The 27,271-nt window shown below is 45.8% G+C and overlaps 1 protein-coding gene across 1 annotated transcript in view; it reads right to left on the bottom strand.

The window, feature by feature from the left end:
* DENND1A (DENN domain containing 1A) overlaps nt 1-27,271 on the bottom strand; it is a 155,934-nt gene that overhangs the window by 63,626 nt on the left and 65,037 nt on the right. The window contains 6 exon segments of the mRNA XM_032708612.1: nt 7,258-7,303; nt 12,619-12,719; nt 18,269-18,379; nt 21,864-21,917; nt 23,194-23,274; nt 23,746-23,815. Coding sequence (XP_032564503.1) covers nt 7,258-7,303; nt 12,619-12,719; nt 18,269-18,379; nt 21,864-21,917; nt 23,194-23,274; nt 23,746-23,815 — 463 coding nt within the window.

Genomic DNA, 27,271 nt, shown 5'->3' with positions numbered 1-27,271 from the left:
TTGTAGACATTTAAGTTTAGGTCTTCATGAGACATTTCTTCAGCTTAAACAGAAGAATATTACATTTAATGCTTTCCATATAAAAGGCACCAGTACTGCAGGACAAACCAGGCACTTTGCCTTTCAGGAACCAAAGGTCACTCCGTTGGCTGCATCTGATAAACTCTAAAGCAATCCAGGAGCCTTGCTCCTTCTAGGAGTCCGGAAGCACCAGACAAACTGATTTGCTCCTTCCTGTTTCAGAAAATTAAAAATCTCACTTATACTCAGAGGAGTCTAAAAACCTCCAACAAAAAGGCCTTGCAAAGTACTTAACCAAAGCCAGAAGCTTGTCAAACTCGAGTGCTGGCAGGACAAGACAGGAGGAATTCAAACCTCCTCCTGATTCCTGCCCAAGAAGCAGCACACGCGTGGTGAACGTGCCAGGGGGGGTTTTGTAACTCTGGGGGTGAATCTGCACCTTCCCTTCAGCTGAATTTGAGGTTTTCTCAGCACAGAACAGGCTTGTGACACATGGATCAGCCAGGGAGCACAGCTCAGGGGGATGCAGCTCATGCTGCAGGGACTGGAAATGCTGCTCGTTGGATCATCCCCCACAGGGTCCAGAATAACTGCACTGAAAGGGGGCTGATCCTAAACTCTGCTCTGCTGCACCTCTGCACCACAGAGAGCTCAGCCTTGCTTTAAAACTCCTCAATATTTGTACCAAGGCAGTGGATTTCCCTCGAGACAAACCCTCAGATTTAATAAAACACCAGAGATTAACTTGATTAATAGCATCTGTCTTGCAATGCATTTGAAAACAAGCAATTTTTTGATGGTACAATTGTGGCTCATCCTAGAGAAATGCAGACTGACCATTTCACCTTAATCCTTAGCTGGTTTTATCATCTCTCCTTTTACTATCATCTTTGATAAAGGTATTATCAGACAGTTATAAGGGCTTTTGTCAAATAATCACACGCTTCTTTCACTGAACGTGGCACCCATCAGCCCAACTGACAGGGAAATAACAGTATGTACTCTCAGGTTGGAATCTGAGTAAAAATTCCCATCATTCAGCTGCATTTCTCACATTAAATCCCACTGGACTCCATGAATCACAGCAACATGTAGATCATTTTTCACAAGTACAGTTTGTGTGTTGTCACAATTTTCTGGAAATTCGAAGGGACAGCCACAAGCCACACACGGCCCCCATCCATATCCCACAGCTTCCTGGAGAGCTAAACAAAATTTTACAAGTAAAGTGATACCTGTTCGACAGACTGGACTGTGTCCAGCATGTTCATATTTTGCTGAAAAAAACGTGGAAAAGCAAAGACCAAGAGGAAACGTGACCATTACAGTTTCCTACAGACCAGGGATGTGCTGAGCCAAAAGTGCATCACATCTCACTCCTGCAAACCTCTCTTAACCATCCTTGCCCAATTACTTGTAGCCATAATTAATCATCTAAAATCCATCTAAATCAAACTAACATCTACACCTGCCTTTTATTTTAAATGTCTCTTTTTAAAAGAGTGGAGAGGTATGGAAAGCTGGTTTAACAAGCACGCTGAACCCATTGTTTATGGCCTCTATAAACATGGCTTAGTAAGAATTACTGACTTAATCAGAGAGAACTTATCTCCTGGTGAAAAGAGCACTTTAAATTTCAGAAATGGCACCTTTACTGTGAAAATCTCTTAACTTTTCAAACAAACTCCAGGGGGCCTTAAACACCAGGTCCGTAAATAAGCGCAGTCAGGGCGCCTGTCCCACTCACAGGCAGCCAAACACTTGAAGTCATTTAAGTGTTTTATGTGAAAGTTCACAAAACCAGAGAAACTATATTCTAATAGAAGTATTAAGGGGTGCTCCTCTGTCTCGCCCCCATCACATGCTAAAAGCAATATTCATCAATAATACCAACACCAGTTTGCACTAAATGTTATTTTATCATCACTGGCTACAGTTGGCAGGTTTTGCATTTTCTACCATAAAAAATCCCCAGTTAAACTTCTTTCAGGTGAACAATTTTACTGAATACTTCAATTAAAAAAAAAACCACACAAAACCAAAAAACCCACAACAACCAAACACCACCACCACCCTCCTCCCCTCAAAAACCAGGTTTGTGTCACTTCACGGCCAAATTGGTGCCAAAACACAAACCAAGTTGATCACGAGGCTTCATAACCAGATACAAAAGTGACCAACATATTAAAGAATGTTGTGACTGCAAAGAGGTAACACACCTTCCACCAGTTCTCTTGGAAAGGCAACTCAACAAAAAACTAACATTCTAGCTTGTTTGTGCATTAGATTTGAAATTATTGTAAAAGTATGATTCACAAGAAGCCTAAAATCCATTTGCTTAATGACTTGTCCGTCCTCAGTTAATAGTTTCCATTTCTTTTCCTAAGGAAAACACCCCAATGCTGCAGACAACAGAGTGTCAATCTGGCTGCCAGAAGCAGGAAAGGCAGCGGATATAAAATTTTATTATTTCATGCCCCAACAGCAGCCAGAAGGACTTAATGAAACCCCGCTCAGATTTACAACCTGAAATGGCTATTCAGCAGACAGCTCTGGGTAAGGGGATGTGCCCCCTGACCCCGGGGCCCTTTGATCCGGGCACAGCAGGTGGGCTCCCACCCCCCTGCCCATCTCCCACCTTCCGCCCGGGCACCCTGAGCCTGCACAGGTGATTCCCAGATCCTTATCACCAGCAGCTGCTGCCAACTGAGTGACAAACAGCACCAGGGCTGGACAGAGAGAACCTTCCTTCTGCCTGGAGCTGCAGGGCTTGGCCTTCCTGAGCACTGCCCCTCCAACACCCCCCACTGCAGTCTGACTGAAACACAGTTGTTATTTCCATTTCTCCAATAACTGGATAAAGGAGAACTCCATAAGTAATCTGCCATATTTTAAAACACATTTTTATCAATACCCCTGAAACCATGCACAGCAATATTGGTAGCATTTGTGAGTTTGGGGTTTTAAGGCCTGGATTTAAGTGTATCTATAACCCCTTCATTTAAACCCTGTGGAAAAGTTGCACTTCTTCACTCACAGGAAGAAAGGCATTGATTTACTAAGCATAAACGGGTGGAAAAAGCTAATTACTACTTCTCATCCCAATAAAAAAATATAATTAACAATTAACACCACCAGTGGCAGATCCCAGTGGTCAGTGAATTCTCAGGGTGTGTTCTGAGGAGGAGGGACCCCCTGGCAGGGCCAGGGCTGAGCCCAGACTGACAGAACTCGTGCTCAGGGCTCGTTAGCTCAGCCTCACACACACTAATTGGGCTCTGACTGGATCCCAAACAGAGCATCCTCACACCTCCCTGAGCCAGAGCAGGGAAATGTGCCAAAAAGTCCTTCCCAAATGAGTGTGTGGGGTTCAGAGGGCCCAGCTTTCCACTCACGTGGCTGCACAAGGGAGAGAGAATCAACACCAGGTGAGATCAGCCACCCTGTCCCACCACGTGGAACACTGCAGGAATTTTAGGGAACCTGTCTTTCCTGACAGGAACGTCTTTACTGACACCAGGTTAAAACAAAACCCTGCTCCTATAGCTTTTATGATATACAGAGCTGTCCTCTTTGCTTAGGAAAAAGGTCAGGAAACCATTCTGAGCTGCAATGGCAGTTTCACACACACATTCATCCTGGACAACCTTGGAAGAATTGCAGTTCTGGAGACCCAGAAAAAGCCCTTGAATGACTGGAGTATTAACCAAAAAAGGGTAAGAAATGCTTTTCTAATCCTTAACTGTAAATGCTGGGTTTGTGGCCCACATAGGGCAGGAAGAGGGATGGTTGATCCTGGCACAGTTCAGCTGCCAGAGCTCCACATCTCCCAGCCCAACACAACCATCCCCACAGTCAATCAAAACCACATGTGCCCAAATTCCAGCAGGGAGTCCCCGGGGTCAAGGGCATTCCTCCTCCATCAGCACCATCCCACTAATAACCTTCCTACAGAAACAGTTGCTGAAACCATCGTTTACTCTGACAAAATGTAACGGGCTGCAGCGAGGTTTGACACCACTTCCAACACAAAGGTCAATTTAATAGAATTTGAAGACTAAAATAACCTACAGTACAGAGAGAGAAACCAACATTATGGAAGGGGTGTGTTCTTTTGATAGAGGTTCATTTTCCTATCTCATTATTTATCACTGCTAAGTACTTATCTTCCTCTAATATGAATTCAATTAGTTCTGTAAGCATGTTCCATTATTCATGTGATAGCTCCAGCCTTGCTTATCCAACAGCTTATAAACTTTTAGCCTTCTTTGAAGTCACTTTATGGATTGCTAAATGGAAATCTTATAAAGAATGACTAACTAGGTGATGATAGAAAAGCTGAAAAATAAGAGCACAAAACACAGCTCTGTATTTTCTACCAAGGTTTTCCCCCATAAATCAGTTGGAGCCCTCTGACCTATAACAGGAGATTATCTTATCTCACTGGAGAACATTTCAGTCACAGCAAATTAGATTTAACAGTCAATGGATATGCTTGATATTTTAATCATAAGAAAAATTTGTCATTTTCCATTAAAACAACTGCTCCTTCCACAGAGCCCCCGTGGAACACGGGAAACTGCAAACTAACTTCTGGGTACAAAACAGGTTGGGAAAACCCACTGAGCTGAGAGGGGGTATTTTCTTTAACATCATTGACATTTCTGCTTCTTCCAGAGGCCCCATTCCAACACTGGGACAGCAAAACCCACAGAAACAACACTGAAGGTAGAACATGATTTTTTCCTGTACCCCAATCCCCTCTTCCCTTCCCAGCACAGCTCTCCCTGTGCAAGCTGAGGCTGCCACCAGCATTTCCATCACGAGGACAGTCCTACAGTGGGAGCTGCTGGGCAGAGCCTGAGCCCAGACAACCCTGGAGTCACCCCCATGGGCTCTGCACAGGTACAGGGCCCACCTGCCCCAGCTGGAAGGGAAGGCTGGGGAATTAACCCCTTATCCTGACACTGGAACACGTGGATTTACTCATAACACTTGTAAAGTCCTATTTGCTGAAATTTCAGTATTTAAAAAAAAAGGAATACTGAATAATGGCAGTAGTTTGTAGTTCTAGTTTATAAAATTATTTTGATATGGAAAAGATAATATATTTTTAAAAATACAAAACTGCTATATCATGAGAAAAAAAATTGCTGTTGCTACTAGGATGTTATTCTAACAAATAAACCACAGAATTTTATTTCTACATGTGAAGGAAGGGACAAAGACAGTGAGCCTTGAGCATCAGAAACAGGTAGAGAGGTAACCCAGGAACTGTCCAGCTCATGTGCCAAACATCACCCTTCCCTTGCCCAGGGCACAGAAATCCTGCAGCACTTGCCAGCAGCCAGACCCAAGAGCCACTGTGGGGTTTGATGTTATTTTCCAATGGAACAAGCAGAGTTACTGCAGGATACAGTTCTATCTGTATTCAATTTATCCCTAAGAGCAGAGCAAACAGTTTGGTTTATTTATTTCATTTATTTGATAAGGCACTTGGAATAACTGCACTTTGCCAAAGCGTGTCTGTGTTCCAGAATCTCTGGCTATTCAGCAGCCAGACTGGATTTAGTACTAAACAGATTTTTTCACAAGTTACTAAAATGGATGAAAATTGGCTTCTCCAAGAACAACTCCTTTTTCTGAGTTTTTACAGATGGAGTTTGGAAGGCCCACAGAGCCCTGCAGTCTGAAACACAGAGACAAAGGAGGAGGCACTGGGTTTGTGGAGCAAGGCAGGAGTGAGACATCACACACAGGGACTCCGAGGTGGAATTCTTCATTGTTTTCCTGCATCCATTCCCAGGCCAACCACAGGCTCGTTGTGAGCTCAGGTACCTGTGAGAGCTGACAGTGTCTGCAGGGAGATGTTACCCCACCCTCTGCCAGGGCTGCTCCTTCCTTCACAGGACCACAATAACCACACAGTGATGGCCTGGCACAGACATGGGGCAGGAAGGTTCTTGATCACCATGAAAAATACATTTCTTCCTAGACCTCACCTCGCTCCTGCCTGAGCAGCATCCAAGGGGCATTCTCAGAAGCCCCCTGAACACAAGCATAGGATGTGCAAACAAATGCACATGTTGCCTTTAAAATAATTGGTAACTCACTACCACAGCCTACTGCAATTCTGTACTTTATTTAGCAATATAAAGGGCATAAAAAAATCATCTGTGCCCAGGATGGTAAGGAAAAGAAAAAAGACATTCTGCACATTCAATCTTCTCATGAAAAAACTGACTTCTAAAATTACTTCACGTTATTGCTGGGAAAGGGGGGAGTTCCACTGCACACACACACAGGGCATCATTATTACACACATCTGCCCTAGTGCAAGAATATTTGATAGTATTTCCAGAGAAATGACACAACACAAGAACAATTATCCCAGTAATTCACGTTCCTTTATCTGATGTAAACCCAGCTTTCCAAACTGTTCTGTATCCTGAACACAAGGGCTGAATTTCCGGGGATCTAAAACAGGGACATAAGTCAAATAACCTCCAAGGGCACGTGCAGCTCCCACCAGTCCACCCCTGCTAATTTAGGAGCCCCCAGGAGGCAGGAATTGCCTCTTCCCCCCCGGAGCACACACTCCTTGTTCAGGCTTCCCGTGCAAGGGGCTCAGCCAACAGGGACGAGCGTTTCCACCGGGACCTGAAGGAGCCCCCAGACACTGCTGAGGAAAGTCATCCACTGTTTCACCAGTCAAAAGCAAATGTGTTATTTCCACTTTTAGAGTTTTTAAAAAGTCACATGAAGTACTGGGAATTGTTTATAGGAGAAGCTTTCTGTGAGGGCTGGTTCTCTGCCAGCTTTGTGTTAACATTAACAGCAAGTTCCTTCTTTTCAGATCTTTCGAACATTAAAAAAATTACAATCTGTCTGCAAAAGCCTAAAAGAGAACTGTAACTGTCAACATTGTGGTTTAATATCGACTCTGCCTTCGTGATTCAGTCAAAGCAAGGCACTGAAGGGACTAAGTGGAGCCCCAGGATGGGGAGGGGACACGTCGTGAGCTCGTCACCGCGCACAGAGGCTGCCCAGGAGCACGGGGAGCAAACGGGGCTCCTGCAGGTTCACCATCCCCACGTGGGCTCAACTCCCTCAGCACGCCCACATTAACAGCATCAGTTCATTTTGAAGCATATGAATGAATGTATGATTGCTCGTGGAATTTGGCTCTAAATCATTACACTACACACAGTTTCAGAAACGGTGAGAGAGACTTACCTCCATCAAACTCAAGTGTATCCCAATGAGGTAGGGCATGGGGGCACTGCAGAGAGGGAAAAAAAAGGGCTTTACATTCCCACAACACTGAAATCACACATCAGACTTACAAAACTAGCTATAGGAAAACACTGTGACACTGGACTAGATTTTGCTTAAAAATTAATATATACATAGATATATAAACAAACCACGTGTGAACAAAATGTTATTCCTGATTTGAAAGACTGTTTTTACAATGCAATATCCTCTCAGGCCTGTAAGACTTTAATTTTTCTTGACAGAAGAATTTTCAAGTGCCTAAGTTCAGGCAGGTACCTAAGGACAGATATTAAACATACCTCTAATAGTGGAGTCTTTTGTTAAATAAAACAAACAAAATGTGTTACTGCAATTTCAAAAACATACCCAGAGTTTTCTAAGAGCATTCTTTCAAAAAATGCATCCTGTTTTAGTGTCAAGTGGCTAATTTAGTGTATATGCATCACCTGGTACTACAAGTTCTGAATTCTTTGAATGAGTCCAGACATATTTTTAGGCAATTCACTTTTAAGTATAAATCTCAACACGTTCACATTTATAAAAGAAACCACAAAAATTGCTTCTGAAGATTCTGCTAAATTCCAGAGTTCCCAGGACATACTTACACTGATACCAACATCCCCCTCAGAACACAAAACCTGGATACCCCAGAGGCTCTCAGGCCACAGTTCATCCCCCAGCACAGGGTGATGCTTTTGCTGGTGACCAGAATGGCACGTTTCAGGCAGCCTGATGTGCTCAGTGTTTCAGGCAGCCTGATGTGCTCAGTGTTTCAGGCAGCCTGATGTGCTCAGTGTTTCAGGCAGCCTGATGTGCTCAGTGTCCCTGCCCGGGGCCAGCCCAGGGACTGGGGCTCTGGGTCCAGCTTCCAACACTGAGCCATGGGAGCCATCAGGGAGGTGCCAGAGCTGCTAATTGCACATATGGCACATCCTGCCTGCGAAACAGAGCAACACAGACAGACACAACTTCTAAAATAGAGCCTCCCTTCGCTTTGGATGCAGCAGCTCAACGAGCTCATTTTCGATTTCAGATGAAAAAATGAGAGAAATGTCACTGTACTGCCTTGGATTAAAATATCTCCCATATTGCTGCTCTGAGCTGGTGCCTACTGCTCAGTAAGAGCAGTGCAGTGCTGAAAAAACCCCTGAGACACCAGAGCAGCAAAATTCCTGCTCCTCCTTTTCCTGAAAAATACCTTAAAAATATATATTTACTGATAAGCATATTAATATTTATGTTGTTTATTTACACACCCCCTCAAACAGCCATTCTATCGGATGCTCCACTGAGGTGGAAGCAAGCCTCTGCATTAGACATTCTAGATGAGACCACTTTTTTTTCTGTTTGAAGACATTAAACCCACATAACTTCCAGAGCCCCTTCCCAGTTCCCTGGGGAACTGCACGAGAACCCCCTGCCCTGTAACCCGTTGTGACAGAGCCCAGAGGGGCTGGTACAGCAGAGACTGACCCCGAACCTTCTGATTCCTTGGGAATTCCACGGGTGAGAAGCACAGCACACACCCAAGCCCTTGGACAGGAATTCCCACCACACACCAGGACACTGCCCCGGGACACGCGGAGCACTCAGCTGAGCAGAGCTCTGCTGGTCACTCTGCACGTTTGGTTTGTGGCAAACACCATCTCTTCACTTCCAGTGGCCAAAGTCCAGGAGCGAGAAAATTCCCAGGAATTTTATACCTGGGGAACAAGGCCGGGTTCGGCTGCACCGCGTCCCGTGGGCTCTGCTCCGCGGCTCCTCCCGCGCACCCACCCCAATGTGGTTCCAATTAGGAACCTCCAGGAGCTCGGCAGCTCCGAGCCCCAGGACGCAGAGTCGGAACCTCGGTAGGAAGTCTAAAGCCTGCAAATGCCTCAGCTCGTGGAGGCCTGGCAGTTGTAATGGAAGGGAGCAGGAGGAGTGCAGGATTCCAGCAACCCGGCCGGGCAGAGTCTGTCACCCAGCACAGCAACATCTGAACCGGGCAAGGGCTGTAACTGCATCACACCCATTTGTGAATCCTCCAGTTTATCAACAAAAGAACAATAAGAATGTCTAAACCTTAAAACCAGGCACCTCCAGTAGGATTTTAATGAATTACAGACAAGGTCTGGCTCAAGATACATGGATCAGCTTTGGATGCAAATTGTGGAGTGACAGACATTACATGTAAAGGCAGCACAGCACATAAAACAATTACAGGGACAGCAAAAATAACCCCAATAAAATATAATCTGGTAAAGAGCATAAATCTTTCCAATAAAATCTACCAGGGAGATTCTATTCATCTGTTATCCCTCATTGATCTGACTGAAAAGGAAACACACCTGGAAGTAAATGTTGAAGGTTCATGTCAGGCTTCATAAGTTGCTTTTATCACCATTTCTCTTTGCCATGAGTTAATCATGTGCCATTATTTAAATGCTTTGTCACCATCCTGTGCAGGGGAATGCAGTGTGTGTCCCCCTTCCCCGCTCAGGGCACACACAAATAGTTCTTCCTCACTGAGATTCACGTCCTGAGACATGGAACACTCACGCAGCTTTTAATATTTCATCAGGTTAGATGGTACTTCCAAGACATTCAAGGGAAGTTCAGTGAGACACATCCCTTGTACAAAGGGAGAAACACCCGGCACAAGCTTTAATCCTTCGGGGAGCCCCGGTAGATTAAAGGCTGCCCTTCGGGCCAGGCCTTCCCACTGCCCGACACTTCATCAGTCCTGGCCCTTCTTACAGCCCCAGCTCCTAATGACTGCGGGGTGTTTGCTGGCAGCCCACAGCCATTAAGTGCCAAAGGCACAAGTATCAATTCCTGCCCCGTCTCTGCTGCTCAAACAAAGTGCCTGCGAGAGCCCCTGGAACAAAGAGAGGGGTCGTTCCTGCTCCGAGCTGCTTCCCAAGGCAATCAGCCTTATTTACAGTCACAGGAGTCACAGAAGTAAATATCCAATCAGTAAAGTGGCACTGCCCAAGCATGAATATGGATTTTGGGGACATAATGGCTGTAGAGTGCCCGTTTATTACAGTTGCATTTTTACAATTTCTTTAATTCGTTTCCTTAGGCAAACGAGAGACCTTTTAATTATGCTCCCAAGAGGTGGGCAACTGCTAATTGGAAGAGAAGCAGGTGAAACAGAGGGACATTCCTTCTTAAGTGAAAAAGCCCAGCCTTAAAAAATACTGCAATTCACCAGAAACAGCAACATAAAAGCCTGGGGATCTCCAAAAGGTTCCTATTTACAGCTACACAGGGACTGCACCATTTTGCTTCCTTGTTCCAGGAAAATGGGTGAGATCACATTTCCTAAGTCCATGTCTTGATATTAAACACTGACCTAAGGGGTGGCTCTCTCCCACCAGTGGTACCTCCCTCTCCAGGGTAGTCTCCTGATTTCTCCTGAGATCCCTCATTGAAATGCAACAGAATTCAATCCCAAATTTATTGGGGTGACTGATACAAATCAGAAACTTGACTGCATAAATTGGAATGATGCAGAGAACACACAGGTACAGAGCAGGAGAGCAGCTCCCAGAGCCTTCAGGGAGTGCCCGGGTGTGCCAGGCAGTGGCAGTGCCACCCAGAGCCCCCCAGGCTGCAATCTGTGCATCCAATGACAGTGTCACCACCAGTTTCTAGTCTCCTCCCCCCAGAATCTTTCCCTGGGCTGAAAACATATCAAAGAATGGTGCCTAATCAAAAAATAAAATTAAGGACAGCACTCCTCCTCTTGCTTCCCCTCCCACACCCTGTCCTCAGCTAATCTGCATGGCAGGGATCAGAGGAGTGAAGTCATTCCAGAGCCATGGATGCACCCCCAGCACTGACTCAGCAGCCCCAGCACAGAGTGGGGGTATTTTGGAGCATTTTGGAGCGTTTTGGAGACACAACCTTCTGGCACCTCCAGCTCTGAGGGTGGGCACGTCAGGCAGCAGTGCAGGGGAACAGAAATATTAAGCTTAAGAAAATCTTTTCAAGAGGGAAATGGGAAGCAAAAGGCAAATAATCACAGGTGGAACACACTTTTTTCCCAAAAACTTTCAAAGATCACGAGTGACACAGTCTATCCACCCTTCTGTGAGTTTAAAAGAGCAGGAGAAGATTCAAAAGCATCACAGCACAGTCAGTAAAAGGGCACAGCCAACTGATCCACATGATATTCTGTATTCATAAGAACTGAAGAATTCTCATTGCTTTAAATTTTGTTCCCACCTCAGGTCTCTAAAATTCTTATGTCATATTTGCAAAGGAAATAACCAGGCAACAATTAAAATTAAATTAAACTCTTCTATTTTGAAGTATCTCAGGTCATTTCCCCCAAGAGGCAGACACCAGTAAGCAGAAATATTGCCTTAAAGCAGAGAGCAGGGAGCTGATTGCTCAGTCCTCCCAGGCAAAAATGACATCTGCAAGTTCACATGGTTACAAAATAGATGGACTCTATTTTGAGAAATATATTTATGGCACATAAACTGTTGCTAAATTGACTTGTTCAAACAATGACAGAGTGTGCAGCCACCTCTCCAATTAAAGCTCCTCACTGGGGAAGGCAATCAGTTGTATTTGTGAGCAGGCAATGACACCCTGTCCCACAGCCACACAGCCTGGAACCACCCTGTTCCCAGGGCCTGCTCCCTCCTTCCCTGACCAGGAGAGAACCCATCCAGTGGGGCCCAGGGACTTGTGGCTTCCCCTCCTGGGGTCCAGTGCCCCAGGGTTTGCCTTCTGCCCTCCCAGGGCTCTGGGCTCAGCCCCCTTTCCCAGGTGGATGAGTAACCAGTCTCCCAAGCCAAAGCCTCTGAAGGAGGTTTAACTGCTTGAGGAGGGCTGAGGTAAGGTCACTCATTCCCCTCAATGAGGTAAATATCATGTTCCAAATACACACTCCTAGTGAAAGATCACCACAGGAAAACAGGGGTTTTTTAATAGTTTTTTTTAAAAAAATTTTTCCCACCCCCAACAGAAGTTCAGGAAAGCGGGAAAATGAGAAAAATGTATCCTGTTGGAGTCTTAATTCACATTGGAATATTTAACATGGCCATGCTGAAAACAGAGTTTAATGACACAATATCTGAGTTGCAGCATTCCACAGCAACCACTCCTCCTATCAGACTGTTTCAACACACTGACAGAGAGTCATCTCTTGCCATAAATATTTGTACTTACTGTGTTGGTGCCTCCTCAATACACTGTATCTTTAGAGTAACAGTTGCATCATAAGAGCCCTCAGGACACCCCAGAGACAGGTGAGCACTGCTGTGAGTCCCAGGGGTACACACACACATCTATAACACACAGACACAAAGGTGGCCTTACCAGCAGTAGTCCAGCAGATGTGGGGGCAGGACAGGGATGTAAACGTGCTGCCAGAACATCGGGTAGAGCATGGCTGCAGAGCCATGGATGCAGGCAGTTAACTGCAAAACACACCAAAACTGCATCAGAAACAGGCCAAGGCCCAAGGTTCACATGGCAAAGTTAGAGACAAAGTAAAGAATCCATTCTGCTTTCATATCAACATGTTTCATTGGAAAATACAGAGCTGCTGTTAAAAACAAGGGTCTTGGGGGTGAACACGAGGGGTTTGTGGTGGTTCCCATCCAACTGACTTTGTGAACAGCTGAGAACATGATTCACTTAACAAACAAAACCTGCAAAGAACACCCAGTGTTCTGTAAAGCAACAGAAACGTGGAAATGAAAACTCAAAGGGAACTAAAGGAATAGTAGAGGCAAATCCCCAATCCTGGAAATTACCATCCATTAGATATCATAAAAATGCACTGAAATTATAACACAAACTGAAAAACACATATCACACCAAACTCAGTGATTAAATCTTGATTATTTAAAAGGGGGTTTTGTCTAATGGCTCTTCATCTAATCATTTGATCCATTGAATTTCTCAGTTATATTGTTAAAAACACATGAAGAAGAGTTTTGATGTGGACAAGTACTGAAAGAGCAAAGGCAAGTGCCAGTGAAGCCATGGGGAGAATCCTCTCAGAGGAAATTACTGCTCTCAACCCTATTTCAAACGATAATTATTAATTTGGAAGAGAAGATAAGCAGGATATTTGTCACATTCACCAAGGATATTAAAATGAGAAGGTGGTAATGCTCAGCAAGGAAATTCAGCAAAAGCTGTGGAGAAAATACTGCAAGGAGAGGACCTGAACAGCCACATCCAAGCCACGGGCTCAGAGGTGACAGCAGTCACAGCCACCCTGCCCTGCTCGGCAGTGCAGTGTCCCTTCACCTGCACTCCTGCCCAGGATCCCCTGAGAACCTGCTCACAGGCACTGAGGACACAGAGCCCAAGGCACTGAGGTCCCCGTGGTGGCCTGAAGGTGTCCGAGATGAAACCAAGCACAGACACGTCGTGGCATTAATCCAAATTCAGTCAGATGTGGAGTAACCCTTAAAAAAGAAGAGATGACCCTCATTACTATTAATTTCCATTAGGACAGAGCAGTGAATTACAGAGCTCTCAAAGGGAACCCCTGGCTGGGGAGGGAAAGGGTGGATGAGCCAGTCCAGGACCTTCAGGCTCCGTGTCAAGAACATCAGCCACGACCAGGGACAGTCTGGGGTCTGTTCTCTGCCACAGCCCCTCTGTGCAGCCTCCTGGCTGTCCCACTGAATGCAGCTCACTGGGCAGGAGGGTGGGAGACAGGCCTGTATTTTATGTGTTACCCTTATGCCTCTGAACAACACAGTCAGCTTTTTACCTTCGAGAGGATCAAACTCTCCTATGACACAAAAATTTCTTCAGTACTTGGAAAAATTCAACATTCTTCAATTTCATCTACATTTTCAAAGAGTTTTAACATTTGAGCATGGATTTCTTCTGCAAAGATCATATTTACTCTTCCCCAGTAGCCTCTGTTTATGCATTCACTAGTTCTAGTCCTCATTGTGACAGGTTTCAAGTTTTTTCATAAAAATGTAGCTCAAAGAGCTGTAGCTTCTTCAAGGGAGAATGTTATCACACCTGACTTTCCACTCCAAAGACAAATTTCTGAAAAGGAATTGTCATAAAAAAAGAGTCCACAAAGCTCCAAAGCATCCCAGTGCTGATAACAAGTTTCCAGAAGTGAGAATATGCAAGAATTTAAACTAGATTTGAACCACCATCCCAAGGAAACTGTGCCTTTGGGAGCAGACAGGGCACAGCAAGTACCTGTTGAGTCTCTCTCAAAACAAGCTCTTTATTTGCAGGTGAAGGTTATTTAGTGGTCCATATGAGATGCAAATATTAGGATGTTGGGATACTAAATTTAGAAGCTACAAAATCTAGAGTTTATTCTAGATTTATGACTCATGAAACACTCAAGATTTATCCCTACCCCATTATATTTCAACTTATGTTTACATTATTCCTACAGGAGAAGATGCTCCTCTCTCACAGATCAGATGAAAGGCACTAATTCCACAATGTGCAGCAGGAAAAAGGGGGAATGCTTTCCCACTACAGTTTTCCGTCTATATTCCTGAATCCTTCCCCAGCCACAATGCTCAGCACTGCAGAGCTCTGAGCAGAGCCTGGCTCCCCCTCTGGAGATGTCCTCCCACCCTGGGACGTGGCAGGAATTCAGGTCACACCCGACCACTGTCCTGCAGCTCTGACCTGGGGAGGGCTCAGGATCTGCTGGACACCTCCCCTGGTCAGAGACTCCATCCAGAGAGCAGGGCCTTTCCAGAGAGCAGGGCCTTTCCAGAGAGCAGGGCCTTTCCAGGGAGCAGGGCCTTTCCAGGGAGCAGGGCCTTTCCAGGGAACAGGCCTTCCCAATGAGGCAGCCTGAGAAACACCCAACTGCCACAGCTCTGGGAATGCAGCCCTGGAATCACATTAGTTCCACTGCCCCGGCTCGGAGCAGCTGCTGCTGGAGGGGAAAGGGGATCTCTGTGCAAGGGAGACACCAGGCACTGGGCACTCCTTGCAGTTTGACATTTAATACTCTGAAAGCCTTATCTGAGCAAATGAAACCAATGGGATTTTGTCACCCGCTGATGCTGAACCACCCCTGGCCATTCCCGGCGCCTGTCCCTGCTCCTGACACACACACTGCCCGGGCTCCCAGGGCAGGATGTGCCTCCCAAGGGGCAACACAAACACTGAGCAAAGACCCACCTTCTGCATGGCTGGAAGAGCTGCTTCTTTGGCATTATTTGGGGCTAAGAACAAAGCAGAAATCTGAGCTACATAAGAGTCAAGCAGTGAAAGCAGGGCTGTCACAAAGGGGGTGTGTGAAGGTCCAGACCTACAGGGACAGGAACAGAGCTGGGGCACCAGAGCTGGGCAAGCTCTGAGCTCTGGGGCATCCCAGGGACATGTGGTAAATCAAACCCATCATATGTTGTTCCATTTCCTTACCCTCAGAGCCCTGAGGCTCCTCAGACCCCCAGCAGGGAGTAGGAGGATGTATCAGAGCTTCCCATGATGTGGGAGGAGTGGCAGGGGAAGCTCAGCTCCCTGGAACAACAGAGCATCCATGGGAGCCTTTGCTTTGCACTGACATTGCAGAGATAACAGGGAATGGGGCAAAGAAACCTCCCTCAGGGTGCTGGAGCCAGACAGGAACATCCCTGGAATGGCCAAGCCTAAGTCTGTTCAGAGCTTCCCTTCCTACAGTGGGACACAGCCTGCTGCTGCCTCTAGCCAGGGAACACACCTGGGGGTGGCAGGGCTGCAGTTCTGATGGAAAAGGGAATTCGGGATGCAAGGACAGCTCCAGCCTCATTTTGCAGCAGCATGCTCCCACCAGCAGGGGGGCTGCTGCCAAGCACTGGGGGTTCATGCATTTTGGTTCCTATCTGGCTTTTCTTGAGGAGTTAGAACATGTAAGGAAATTAAACAGCAATAATTGTTTTAACATTTGGAGAAATTATTTGCATTTCCTTTTGTAGGAAAACAGAATAAAATCCAAGAAAACACCAATAATTCTTCTATGGGTTCAGTACACATGATTTATAAAACAGCTAATAAACACAGCCTCATTCTAAATCTCATTCAACTTAAGCATGTAAGGATGTTGAAAATCAAAATCTGAATTTGAGATGACGTGTTGTAGCACAGAATGCACCCCACCATAAAAGCCTTTCCACCCAGGATGGTTTAACTCTCTCACCTGATGCCAAATTCAAGCCCTAAGCACAAAGTGTGTCTCCCAAAGTTAAAACAAATGAACTGCAAACAGGTCCCTTCCACTCCCTCGCTGGAGAACGGAGAACTCCAGACAAAGGAGGCAGCCCCCCCAGCCCCACCCACCCTGCTGCACTCGGAGGATTCTGGGTTTGGTTCCTTTCCAGTTACAAGGTCTTGGCTTCTGCTGAGCACAGTTTGAAATAAAATAATGCAGCTTGTTCCTACTGCTGGAACCCGCCGAGCAGGGAATCGCTGGCTCCGGCCCAGCCTTCAAACCTGTCTTACACTGTCACTCCAGGCTTGGAGCACTGCAGATATAAAGTTGTAAGCTAAGAACACACAGTATGAACACCCCTCCCTCCCCAGAACCAGACACGCTTTTATCTTGGACAGAGGCAAAAGGAAGAGAAATAGCAGAAAGATAGGGAAAAAAAACCCAGCCCCACTTGTGAACTGGCTCATTAAGGAAGGCAAAGTGACAGGTAAGTAATTCCTCTTCCCAGGCTCTGTCACAAAGGGAGAGATTAAACCAACCAACCACACAACCTCTGAAATGCTTTGGGCAGCCCTTCTCTTCTTCCCTCCTCTCTGATCATTTGCTGTTCTTTTCATTCTGCAGCTTGCTGAAATAAACACCTCTCCTTCATTTTATTCCATTACCTGGACGGATTTTTCCTTATTTTAGCAGCGACACAGAACCCTTGGTAGATATAGAAGTTAAGATTTTGCAAGTTTTCTACAGTATTAAACTTCATAATACTTAAATGCTTTCAGTTAAATGTGGGGTTGATTGTAAACATTATTAATAACTATTAATAGGTCCCAGAGGTTATTCTAATTCTCCACCTTTTGCTTACCCTTCAAAATGACACTGCAGCAGTTATTCTGGGATTGGGTATGAGGCCTTACTCTCTCTCACTTCCCTGCCCTGTGCTGACAGACCACCCTACGTGGGTTTATGGACACCACTTCAGCCTTCTCGAGCATTGACAATTCCAGGGAGCAGTTTTAATCTCAGACACAAAGCAGGTCATGGCCATACAGTCAGAGCCTGGTTAATGCCACAGAGATGGAAATGGTAGCTCTGTCTTAGGCAGGGCCACTCAAGTGCTCAGTCCACAGCACTAGAAAGCAAAATTAGTTAAACCATCTTCGTCACTCACAAAGGACAGCAATCAATAGCCTTTTACAGAGCAAACACAACGACCACGGAGCATTTGCTTTTATAAGGAAAATCACAATCTTATTGACTGCTAAACCTTGAAATGCAGAACACCAAACTTTGAACTGAGCAGGCCTGTGCTCGTTTTGATCTCCAGCCATTTTCAGAAGAGAGTACTCCAGAATATTCAGCAGCTTTCATCTCTCAGACACTTGATGGAGCCTAAGTAGCACTAAGACTAAACCTTATCAAACACAACTGCAAAACTGTGGATTGTCAATGTACTCCAGCCCACTCCCCTGCTCCCTCTGCAGAAGGTCACTGTGACATCCATTTGACAGTGTCATTTATCTATTTTTTTTTCCTGTCAAGTAAATTATGAAAAAAGGACTTCACTATGGCATAAGCCTTTGTACATTCACGTACCAAACAACCCCAAGAATTCCTGTATCCAAAAAACCCTTTCTCATTTGAACATCAGAGGCCAAGAGAAGTGCTGTAAAATCCTCACACACAGGCACAGAACTGAGCTGAGGTTGCATAAGTGAGACTGAAAGGGGGACCTGGAGATAATCAGATCACTTCCAATACATGACTGCAGAAAAAAAATAATTAAAACTACTGTGACTAGAAGAAAGTCTTGTGCATTTTACTCACAGTGCTGAGCTTGCTGCAGCAGATGAGGATGCGGCGCTCGTACAGCATGCTGGCGTAGAGGTGCAGCATGTTGTTCACATCCACTGCCACAAAGTACTCTGTCAGGTTCCTCTGGGAAGAGAGAACAGAAGTTTTGATTCACCATATCACAAAACCAAGTGTCCTTAGCAAAAATAAACCCAAAAAACTAAAAGGCAAACGGATTTCACTCTTCTGTTGTGCCACAATTCCACTCCTGCACTGTCACTCCATGCCCAGGCCATCCCCTCCCCCTGTGCTCGTGCTGCAGGGCACAGCTCATGGGGCAGGACTGAACACTGCAGATGCCTCCTAACAAACAGCACAACGTGATCCTGAGATCTTCACTATCAAAACCAGAAAGCCACAACAGAGGCAACTGGATCCCAGCGTGTTCTGCTCGCCTAGAACGAGGGGCTCCCCAGGGCAAGGTAAAGAAAAAAGGATTTGTGTGTGGAGAGGGTATTTTCACTTCTTAAAACATAGAAATTAAAGAAAAGGGGTATTCTGGAGGAAAAGGTAATACGCCCAGAAATGCTGAATTAGGGAATTTGTTTCCAAATAGCTTCTTACAGACATGAAAGGGTTGCTATATGATAAAGACAGCCTTATACAAAAAGCACATGTGAGAGCAAAATTAGATTAGTCATGAATTCAAGTGCAATCTTAATCATCCTTAAATAAAAAAGTGCAGAAAAGCAAAAAGCAAATATGATTTAGAAACTTAAAGAAGCTCAACAAAGCCTATTAGCACTTTTGACAGATCCAAGATACTTGGCCTGAGAAGTCTGCCAAGATGCTTCATACTGTGCAAAAATATGTTCCCCAGCTTGCCATCCAAACACAAAGAACTGAAGGAAAATTAAGCACTGTATTTGGGAGACTTTGGGACCAGGATGTAGAGAGATAAAAACTGGGTTCATTATGGTTGGCTTCAAATATGTACAATAAAACAACCACCCAGGTCTTTGTTACAGCAAAGCTGGAGCCACAGACAGGTACAGTCAAAGGAGGAAAAAAAAAGCCAACACGTTTTGCCAAAAACCTATTAAACTATCATGTACTTTTTCTGTATTTCTCATCCCATCTGTGCTGATTAACATGATATTTTTGTCTAAACATAAGCTGTCTTCTCTACGGCTCCTCTTCCCCCTCTCACCCAGCCTTCCCCGACGCCAAAACACGGCGCGTGACGACACAGCTCCTGCACACTGGGGGAATTAAAACCATTTTTAAGGAGCCCTGAACTTTTGCTGCCACCCAAATCAGGGGCACGGCAGAAGGAGCACACAGCCCCTGCACCCTGCCTGGGGAGGAGCTCTGCTCCACAGGGATGTGTGTGTGAGGCACCAGCACCCACTGCGAGAGGAAAACAGACGTGGGACTGGACTCGCGATTGTTCCTCCACCGGGTGCACCGTGGTGGAATGACACACAAATGTACCTTCAGATGGGAAGATTTGTGAGGTTTGAGTCCTGTCTGCTCTCAGAGATTTGCCAAGGACACCTGGGAAGCATGTGGGCTGCATGGAAATGTATTGGTACTGAGGAGGCTCACGTGTTCCCTGGGAGCCGTATTTATGAGAAAGCTGTCAGCTCTGAAGCTCAAATTGGGCCTTACACATGTATTTTGAAAGACATGTCTCGTAAGTGACAAAACCATGAATGAGTTAAATAAATACAAATGAAAGCGTTCCAATTTGCAGGATAATGGTTGGGTATTTTGTTTCCTAGGACTGAAACCTTCCTCGGGGCAGGAAAAAGTGGGGTTTTCAGACCAGATATAGGAACAGGTATCCCCACTCCTCAAAATTCATCAAGAGTGCCACAAAACTCCCTCATGCTCCTTTGGAAGTTCGTTCCTAGATCAATCATCCATTTGATCATTTGCTATCTAATATCAATAAATGCACACTGAGTTTTGAGATTAAAAATCACAGACTTCTCTTCCACCATCATCTAACGAGGAAAAGGGACTCAGTGATACAAAAATACCCCAGAGTATGATCACCAAGAAAATGTCACCATTTCAGCCTGTTAATTTACCTGATACTTCTGAAACACAACAGCCACTCCCAGGAAATTTAGTCTCACACTGCATTTCCTGCAGTGACCCCGATCATTTCTGAAGCCACAATGCATTTACATGTCCCTCACATTAAACTCATTAAACACAGGGATCTGACACCAAGTCAGATAATTCCAAGCGCCTTGTTAACATTCCAAACAGAGCTCTCTGCAGCTCTCCATTCATCATCGCATCCAACTTCAAAGTTTGGCACTACTAAAACTTTTGCTAAATATGGGGTTCAAAATGTAATCACTGATAAGAGATGTTGAATTTTGAATAAATCAAGTCCATTGATTAAAATACATGAAGACTTAGGCTCCTTTAATGTCCTTGTATTATCAGGTTTTAATTCCACATGAAAGCGGCATTAACACCCAGATAAAAACCTCCTAAGAAATTATACAATATTCATTAGGTAAATATAAACATGAGAAATGCCTGAGAAATAGCAGAGAGTCAACTGCAGCTGCAGTTAGACCAGTGCACTTGATTTGTAGGATTTTGCTTTCTTACAGTGAGCCCCAGCCCTTCTGACCTGGGCAGACACAGGTGTTGGCTCACGGGTCTGTCACCCCAATGAAATGTCCCCTCTCCTGCTCCCAGAGGGGCCCTGGCTGTCCCCAGACCCTGCCCAGCCCACCCTGGCAGGGACAGCAGGACACCTGATAGCACCAGGCACCTCCAAGGCCCATCACTGACTCTGTGAGTTAGGACAGGATTTGATAGCTGGTTTAGATTCAGGAACTGATTCTTGAATTACACCCAGTGTATTTGTATTTGTACAAAAATAAAGCACTTCAGAAGAAAGAGCTCATCTATTAAATTCACTGACAGGATCCGTGTCAGTAGAAGAGTCTGCAACACAGAGAAGACATCAGCAGTGTTTTGAAAGAGAAACAAACAGCCCCAAATGCTATCTGCTATACAAATCATCCCCAAATGAGATGAAATGTCTTGATGATGCCTTCCCTTTCTTTCATGCCTCAGCTGAGGTATTTGATGCTCAGACCAACACACGATGCTCCAGGAAGAAAACTGGGATGTCAGGCACAGGAATTTGGCTGAGACACAGAGGGAGCACATTAAAGAGCACTGAGGAGAGGCAAATGCCAGCATTGTGTTCCCCCAGCCCCAGCCCCTGGCTGGAGAGCCCAGCCCTGCTGGAACACCTCAGATTTGTGAGGCTCCAACAGTCTCCAGAGAAGTGGCTCTGAGATCAGACGTGTGTGACATTTTCAGAAGCCAAACTGGTTGTTTTCCCTGGTCATCCTTCCCGAGGGGTCCCAGTGCAGGATTAGCAGATCTGCTGTTTCTGCCCATTTCCACACGGCCATTAGTACTTTGCCCTTTGTGCAATTCAGTTTTTAATCACATGTGCAGATTGCCAGCTCCTAAAACTCAGTATTCCACAGGATATAATCCATGACTATCAAACTAACATGTGTTATCTGTGTTGCTGTGACATTAAATAGAAGCAGTAAAGTGCAGGGTCCTCTCAAATACTCACATTTTCAGGTATACTGGGAAGCTCTCTGGTGTCAGGTACAGTAAAATAAGAGTGCTACAAAAAGAGAAAATATTGATTATTGCAATCAGTGCCTCATGATCAGACTATAACCTGAAACAGCAAGTGGGTCCAACAGCCACACTGAATACAGACACTATAAACACCATTTCTGCTTCTGATGTGTCACTGGTTTGGTCTGGTTGCAAAGATGCAATGCAGGAACAGCACATAGAGCTGTGTCACATGGAGGAACTTCACCCTGACCCCGAAACAGGCTCAGAAACAGCCAAAATAAAATGTAGGAACACACCACAGCTCACAGTCCCTGGGCTGCCTTTTTATATCCTTTCTTGCTTCACCGCCCATGAAATGTCTGAGACAAGGGGAGACCAGCAGCATTCCTTGGAACCACTGGTATGAAAAAACCGGAATATCCCAACTGATCCTGGCCTTGGGAGATGGCTCCTTGTCACTCATCCTCTGAACAGAAATCCTGCTCACACAGAGGGAGCCCTGAGGGGACAGGGACAGTCCAGGGCCAGTGGGGGACCAGCAGGGCCACACCACTGCTCCTGTCCAGGCAAGGGGAGCAGGGGCAGCTCCTGCTGCCAGCCAGTCCTGTGGGAGCAGGAGCAGAGGAGATGGGAGGGGGGGAGTGTCCCTGTGAACTCCCCACAGGCAGAGGCAGCAACAGGCTCTGTGGGATGTCACCGTGCCTGGGACACAGGGGTGTGCTGCAAAAAGGAGCCTGAGGACAAAAACCCCAAAAGACTAAATGCAAAGTGCAATCCCATCAACAAAAGCCCAAATCTGTTCTGCTGCTGTGCTTTGCTTAATTTTCTCACAAGATATAAAAATGCAAGAAATTCTTTTTCATGCGAATTTTTTTCAGGGAGGGGGGAAGAGGAGAAGGAACCAGTAAATGTGATAAACAATGAATACTGCAAAGGCTGCTGTGACAGGTATGTGACTGTTTCCCCCCCAGCCCTGTCCCTTTGCAGGACCCAGGAGCTGTGCAGGACTGTGGGCAATAAATGTCCTGGTGCTGCTCCGTGACCTCCCCCAGGTCACAGGGGATGGCAGAGACCTCCATGGGGAACACACACAACCTCCCTCCAACCAGAGAACAGCATTTCAGAGACATCTGAGGTTAGGGAGAGGCAAACAGAGGGCCCTGAATGTGAAAAGGGGAATTTCACAGCTCTGTGTCCTCACAGGGAAACAACATCTGTGTACAAGCTCCAGGACAGAGAATTGCTGTTGACATTCCTCTGTTATGACACGGAATGAATATCAAGCACCTTAGTTTCCATCTCCCCTCTTCACTTACCACTCCAAGATGAACAGAGGTTCCTGGCTCAGGGATGGTGAGTTTATGAAACGTTTCTAGGAGCTCACTCCTTTGACTATCCTGAAATAAGGAGGAAAAAAAAAAGGAATACTAAGTAGGCATTGGTGCAACTGAGTTAACTCCAGGGCAGAAGGGCCAGATGATGCCAGGTGGGTAAACTTGGTATTAGTAAGGTTAGTTCTACACTGACAGTAACCTTGGATCAGCCCCTGTCAGAACATGGAATTGCAGGACCGCTGAGCACAGGGCAGGGGTCAGCCCAGCATGGGTCACTGCAGGAACCCAGGGACTGTAGTGGAGCCACAGCCACACCCTTGGGCTTCATCTTTTCCCAAAAATAATTTAAATGTATATTTATTTTTCACAGGCACTTCCCAAGCTGAATATGACCTTCTATGTCACTGCATCATAGGGATTAATAATTCACATGGTCACTCTCATAGAAGCAGCTCTTCAACCAGCTCGTTTCATCCTCTCACCCCCATCTGATATTGGGCAGGGAAAAGGAGGGTCAGTATCTCAGAATAATACCTGTCCTTTTGCTGAATAATCTGCCAAGACATTGAGCAGCTTATAAAAGACTTCAAACCACGGGAGGTAACTGGAAAAAAAGAAAAAAAGAAAAAGCATACATTTAACTTGCTAAATCTCAGTTAATAAATCCAGGATCACCAGCCCTTATGCTACAGATGCATCCTAACGTGATGCTGCATAATTATCTGTCAGGAAAGCCACAGCAGACTTCCACTGGGAGGAGAGCTCTGCCAGGAGGCTGAGGGATCCCTCTCCTTGGAGGGCTGAGCTTCAGAGTTCACCCTTCCCCACTGCTGGGCACCACCCAGCCCCACAGCACCAGGGCTGCCCACCCTCACCAACACACACAGTCCCACACAAGGTTTAACCCCAAAGATCTCTGTGCACTGATGTCCGTGTGTGCTGGAACATACTGAATGTCAAATAACTCTTCTCCTGTACAGCTGCTGAGGGTCCTTGGAAAGCCAAGCCAGGCAGTTATTTTGGGTTTGAGTCCTCCCACAAGTGGATTTTTTAAACTGTATAACCAGTATCTCAGGTTTCAATTGTTGCCAGATCTCATCCCATCAGCGTGTTTAGCCTGGCCCTTACTTTGGTCAAACAGAAACTTCACCTTCACATTTGCACACAACTTCCACAAGAAAAGAAGAAACAAGATTCAAAGAGAAACATGCAGAAAAACCACAGCCTTTTCATTTGAATTACATCTCCACTGCACAAAGCAAGACAGAGAAGATGTTCCTTTCCACTACAGCTTTGGGAGGGTTCTGTGCCCTGTTTTCATGGCACGGCTCTTTATTCCAACCCCTTTTCCCAGACCTGTGAGGGATTTCCCTGGGCTGCAGCAAATGCAAAGCCAGTGTGAGGCACTGCCTGATGCTGCTTTAACCACAGCTGCTTTCTGAAGCAAATGGGTTCTACTGTGACATAGTGAGACAGGATCTAAAGTTTTTATAAAATATGACTCCATCCTGACAGCTGTAAGGAATGGAGTGCCCCGTGCTCTGCCTGGGCAGCTCTGGGTGATAAATGAGGTGAGAAGCTGTGTATGAGACAGACACAGGGACTGGCACTCCATCATTAGCCTTTGTTTGAAGCCTGCAAATGCTACTGTAAAATGTAAGTAGCTTATCAAAATATACTGATAAGCAACTTAACTTTTCATGTTATATGACAGTATTATCGTTTAAATTAATACGCTCCAAACATCTTTACAAAGTGTGTATTGGAATAGAGCAGAAAGACAGACAATTACCACTTAAAACAGCATTTAAGTTTGGCATTATATTGTAAACAATCCAGAAGGATTAGGTAGAAGATAAGTTTCTTTCTTTCTGTTTAGTTAAATAAACTTCAGCAGAGTTAAAAGCCATTACAAGGGTAACAAGAAATCCTCTCCAAACATATCTGCTAAGTAGAGATTAAGAACCTGGTAAACAAATCCGTGCAAGGCATCTATCAAAAGAGTTTCAGAAGACAGGAAACCAAGGAGGCAGAAAGCTCCCTGGCAGTGGGAAACCACAGCTGCTTCCAGGGAGGCACAATTAAAGTTCTTCTTAATCGCTCGGGGACCTTCTGGAAAACTACATTTACAAGTTGCTGCCAGCAGTGCCTGCGAGTGGGGAAGCTGCAGAGCTGCACTGACAGGGCTGAAATGAGAACCTTTAAAGCTGCTCCTGTGTTTATGATGTATGTGCATCAAAGCAAGAGGCAAAGCAGGTTCCCCAGGCTCTGAGGGTGACCATGGAGCAGGTCCTGGCAGCACAGGGACCCAGTGGGACAATGCTGAGCCCCCGGACCAGGGTCAGGGGCTGCTGCTCACACTGCTCTGCCCTGCCAGGGGCCTGGGTGCACCGCTGTTACACCCCTTGGCCTTCCCTTTTCCCCTCACCAGTATCCTCTGATGAACCTCATGTCCTTTTTGCAACTTTAACTATTCCTTGTTTTCCAGGTGATGGTTTAACATCTCAGCTTTAACTGCTTCTTCTTCTATTTTGAGAATAACATCTCAGTTTGAGAAGTGTCATAGTCTGGGAGCTGAGGAAATGAGCTGGTACTTGAAGCAGAACTCAGCACTCCACAACACACAGGGATCTGTGAGGCTTTCCTCAAGAGAGGGGCAAGACAAGATAAAACAAACCCACCGCAGAATTGCGGGAATTCTGTAGACAATCTCACTTCAGTTTTCACCTCCCCCATTGCCACAGCACGATTCAGGATCTCTCTCAGCCCAAAAGTTTTGGATACATTAGAAAGCTAATTTATCCTGCCACCTTCAATACTTTTACTTCATCACTTATTCCATGTGTTGACTACTCAATAGTGAAACAGTTCTGCTTTTATTAGACCTAACTGTGACCGGTTAAAGCTGAAAAAAAAACTAAGCAATATAGTTATCTCAGTTTGTTTCTACATCTCTGCAAAAGGAAAAAAAAAGAAAATATGTGAATTTTCCTTACAAAAAGCAAATCCTCAAGGCAGCCTTTAAACACCCCTCCAAAGAAACAGAGGTTGAGTTTATAACCCAAAACTTTCTGTGCCGCATGAACTTAAGTAGCACAACTGGTAGCACTACAGAAGATTTATGGCTTATGACTTGCTCATATTTAATTTGTAACCAAACACTTCCCCTTCCTCTTAGCTACCTCAGAAGTTTTGATTAACTCTTGTTTTCACAGGTCAGAGGTTAAGCAAAGGAAGGGAAGCTCTGCAGTGAAGTTGCCCAGAGCTCTGAGCTCGCACAGCCCCCGCCAGCAGCACCAAACCAGCCCCAAACCGGGCTCCACTCACGGGCCTGAGGTTCAAAGACTCCAATGAGCATAAATCACACTGGGGTGGAAGAGTAAACAAAAATAAAAGGGCAATCTGAATTCATTCTTTTTTAGCTTCACCCCCGTTCCCAGTTTCCTCACACGTGTACACATGGATAGCAACACAAGTGCCACAAGTGCTGGGAATCCAGTCAAAGCCTCGGCAAACGGGGCTTCTCCAGGCTGAGGGACGGGCTCAGCACTGGGCTGGCCTGTGCTTGGAACCTGGGGTGTGACACAGCTGGGGACAGCCCTGGGGGGGCAAGTCCTGGGGACACTGCCCTGGAGAGACAGTCCAGGCTGAGCCAGTCCAGGCTGAGCCAGCCCAGATGCCCCAGCCCTGGCTGATGGAAGCAGGGCCGGGCACAGGAAGGTGCTCCCTGTGCTCCACCGGGTCTGCACAGACTCTCCTGCACAGAGCCTCATTCACTGCCTCACATGTCATCACCTTTTCAGAGCCCCCCTCGAAAGCTCAGAACACCATTGGTTACGTGTGTCACAGCAATCAGGGGCTGGCAGAGCACTCAGACAGCAGCGCTGTGCTGCCTCCTGCAAACACAAAGGGTCCCAAAACGTGGGGCTTGAACAGACTGAAAACCCAACAACTGTTGGGCCAGCTGAGACAACAGCAGAGGGAGGAAAAGAAGGAATTAGCAGGAAGCCCAACCGAGCCATGGCTGTGGGCTGGCAGTTTGCAGGTCTGGGGCTCACCT

The sequence above is a fragment of the Chiroxiphia lanceolata genome, chromosome 21 (genome assembly GCF_009829145.1).
Source record: "Chiroxiphia lanceolata isolate bChiLan1 chromosome 21, bChiLan1.pri, whole genome shotgun sequence".
Lineage (NCBI taxonomy): Eukaryota > Metazoa > Chordata > Aves > Passeriformes > Pipridae > Chiroxiphia > Chiroxiphia lanceolata.
This window is presented reverse-complemented; position numbering and strand designations above follow the sequence as displayed.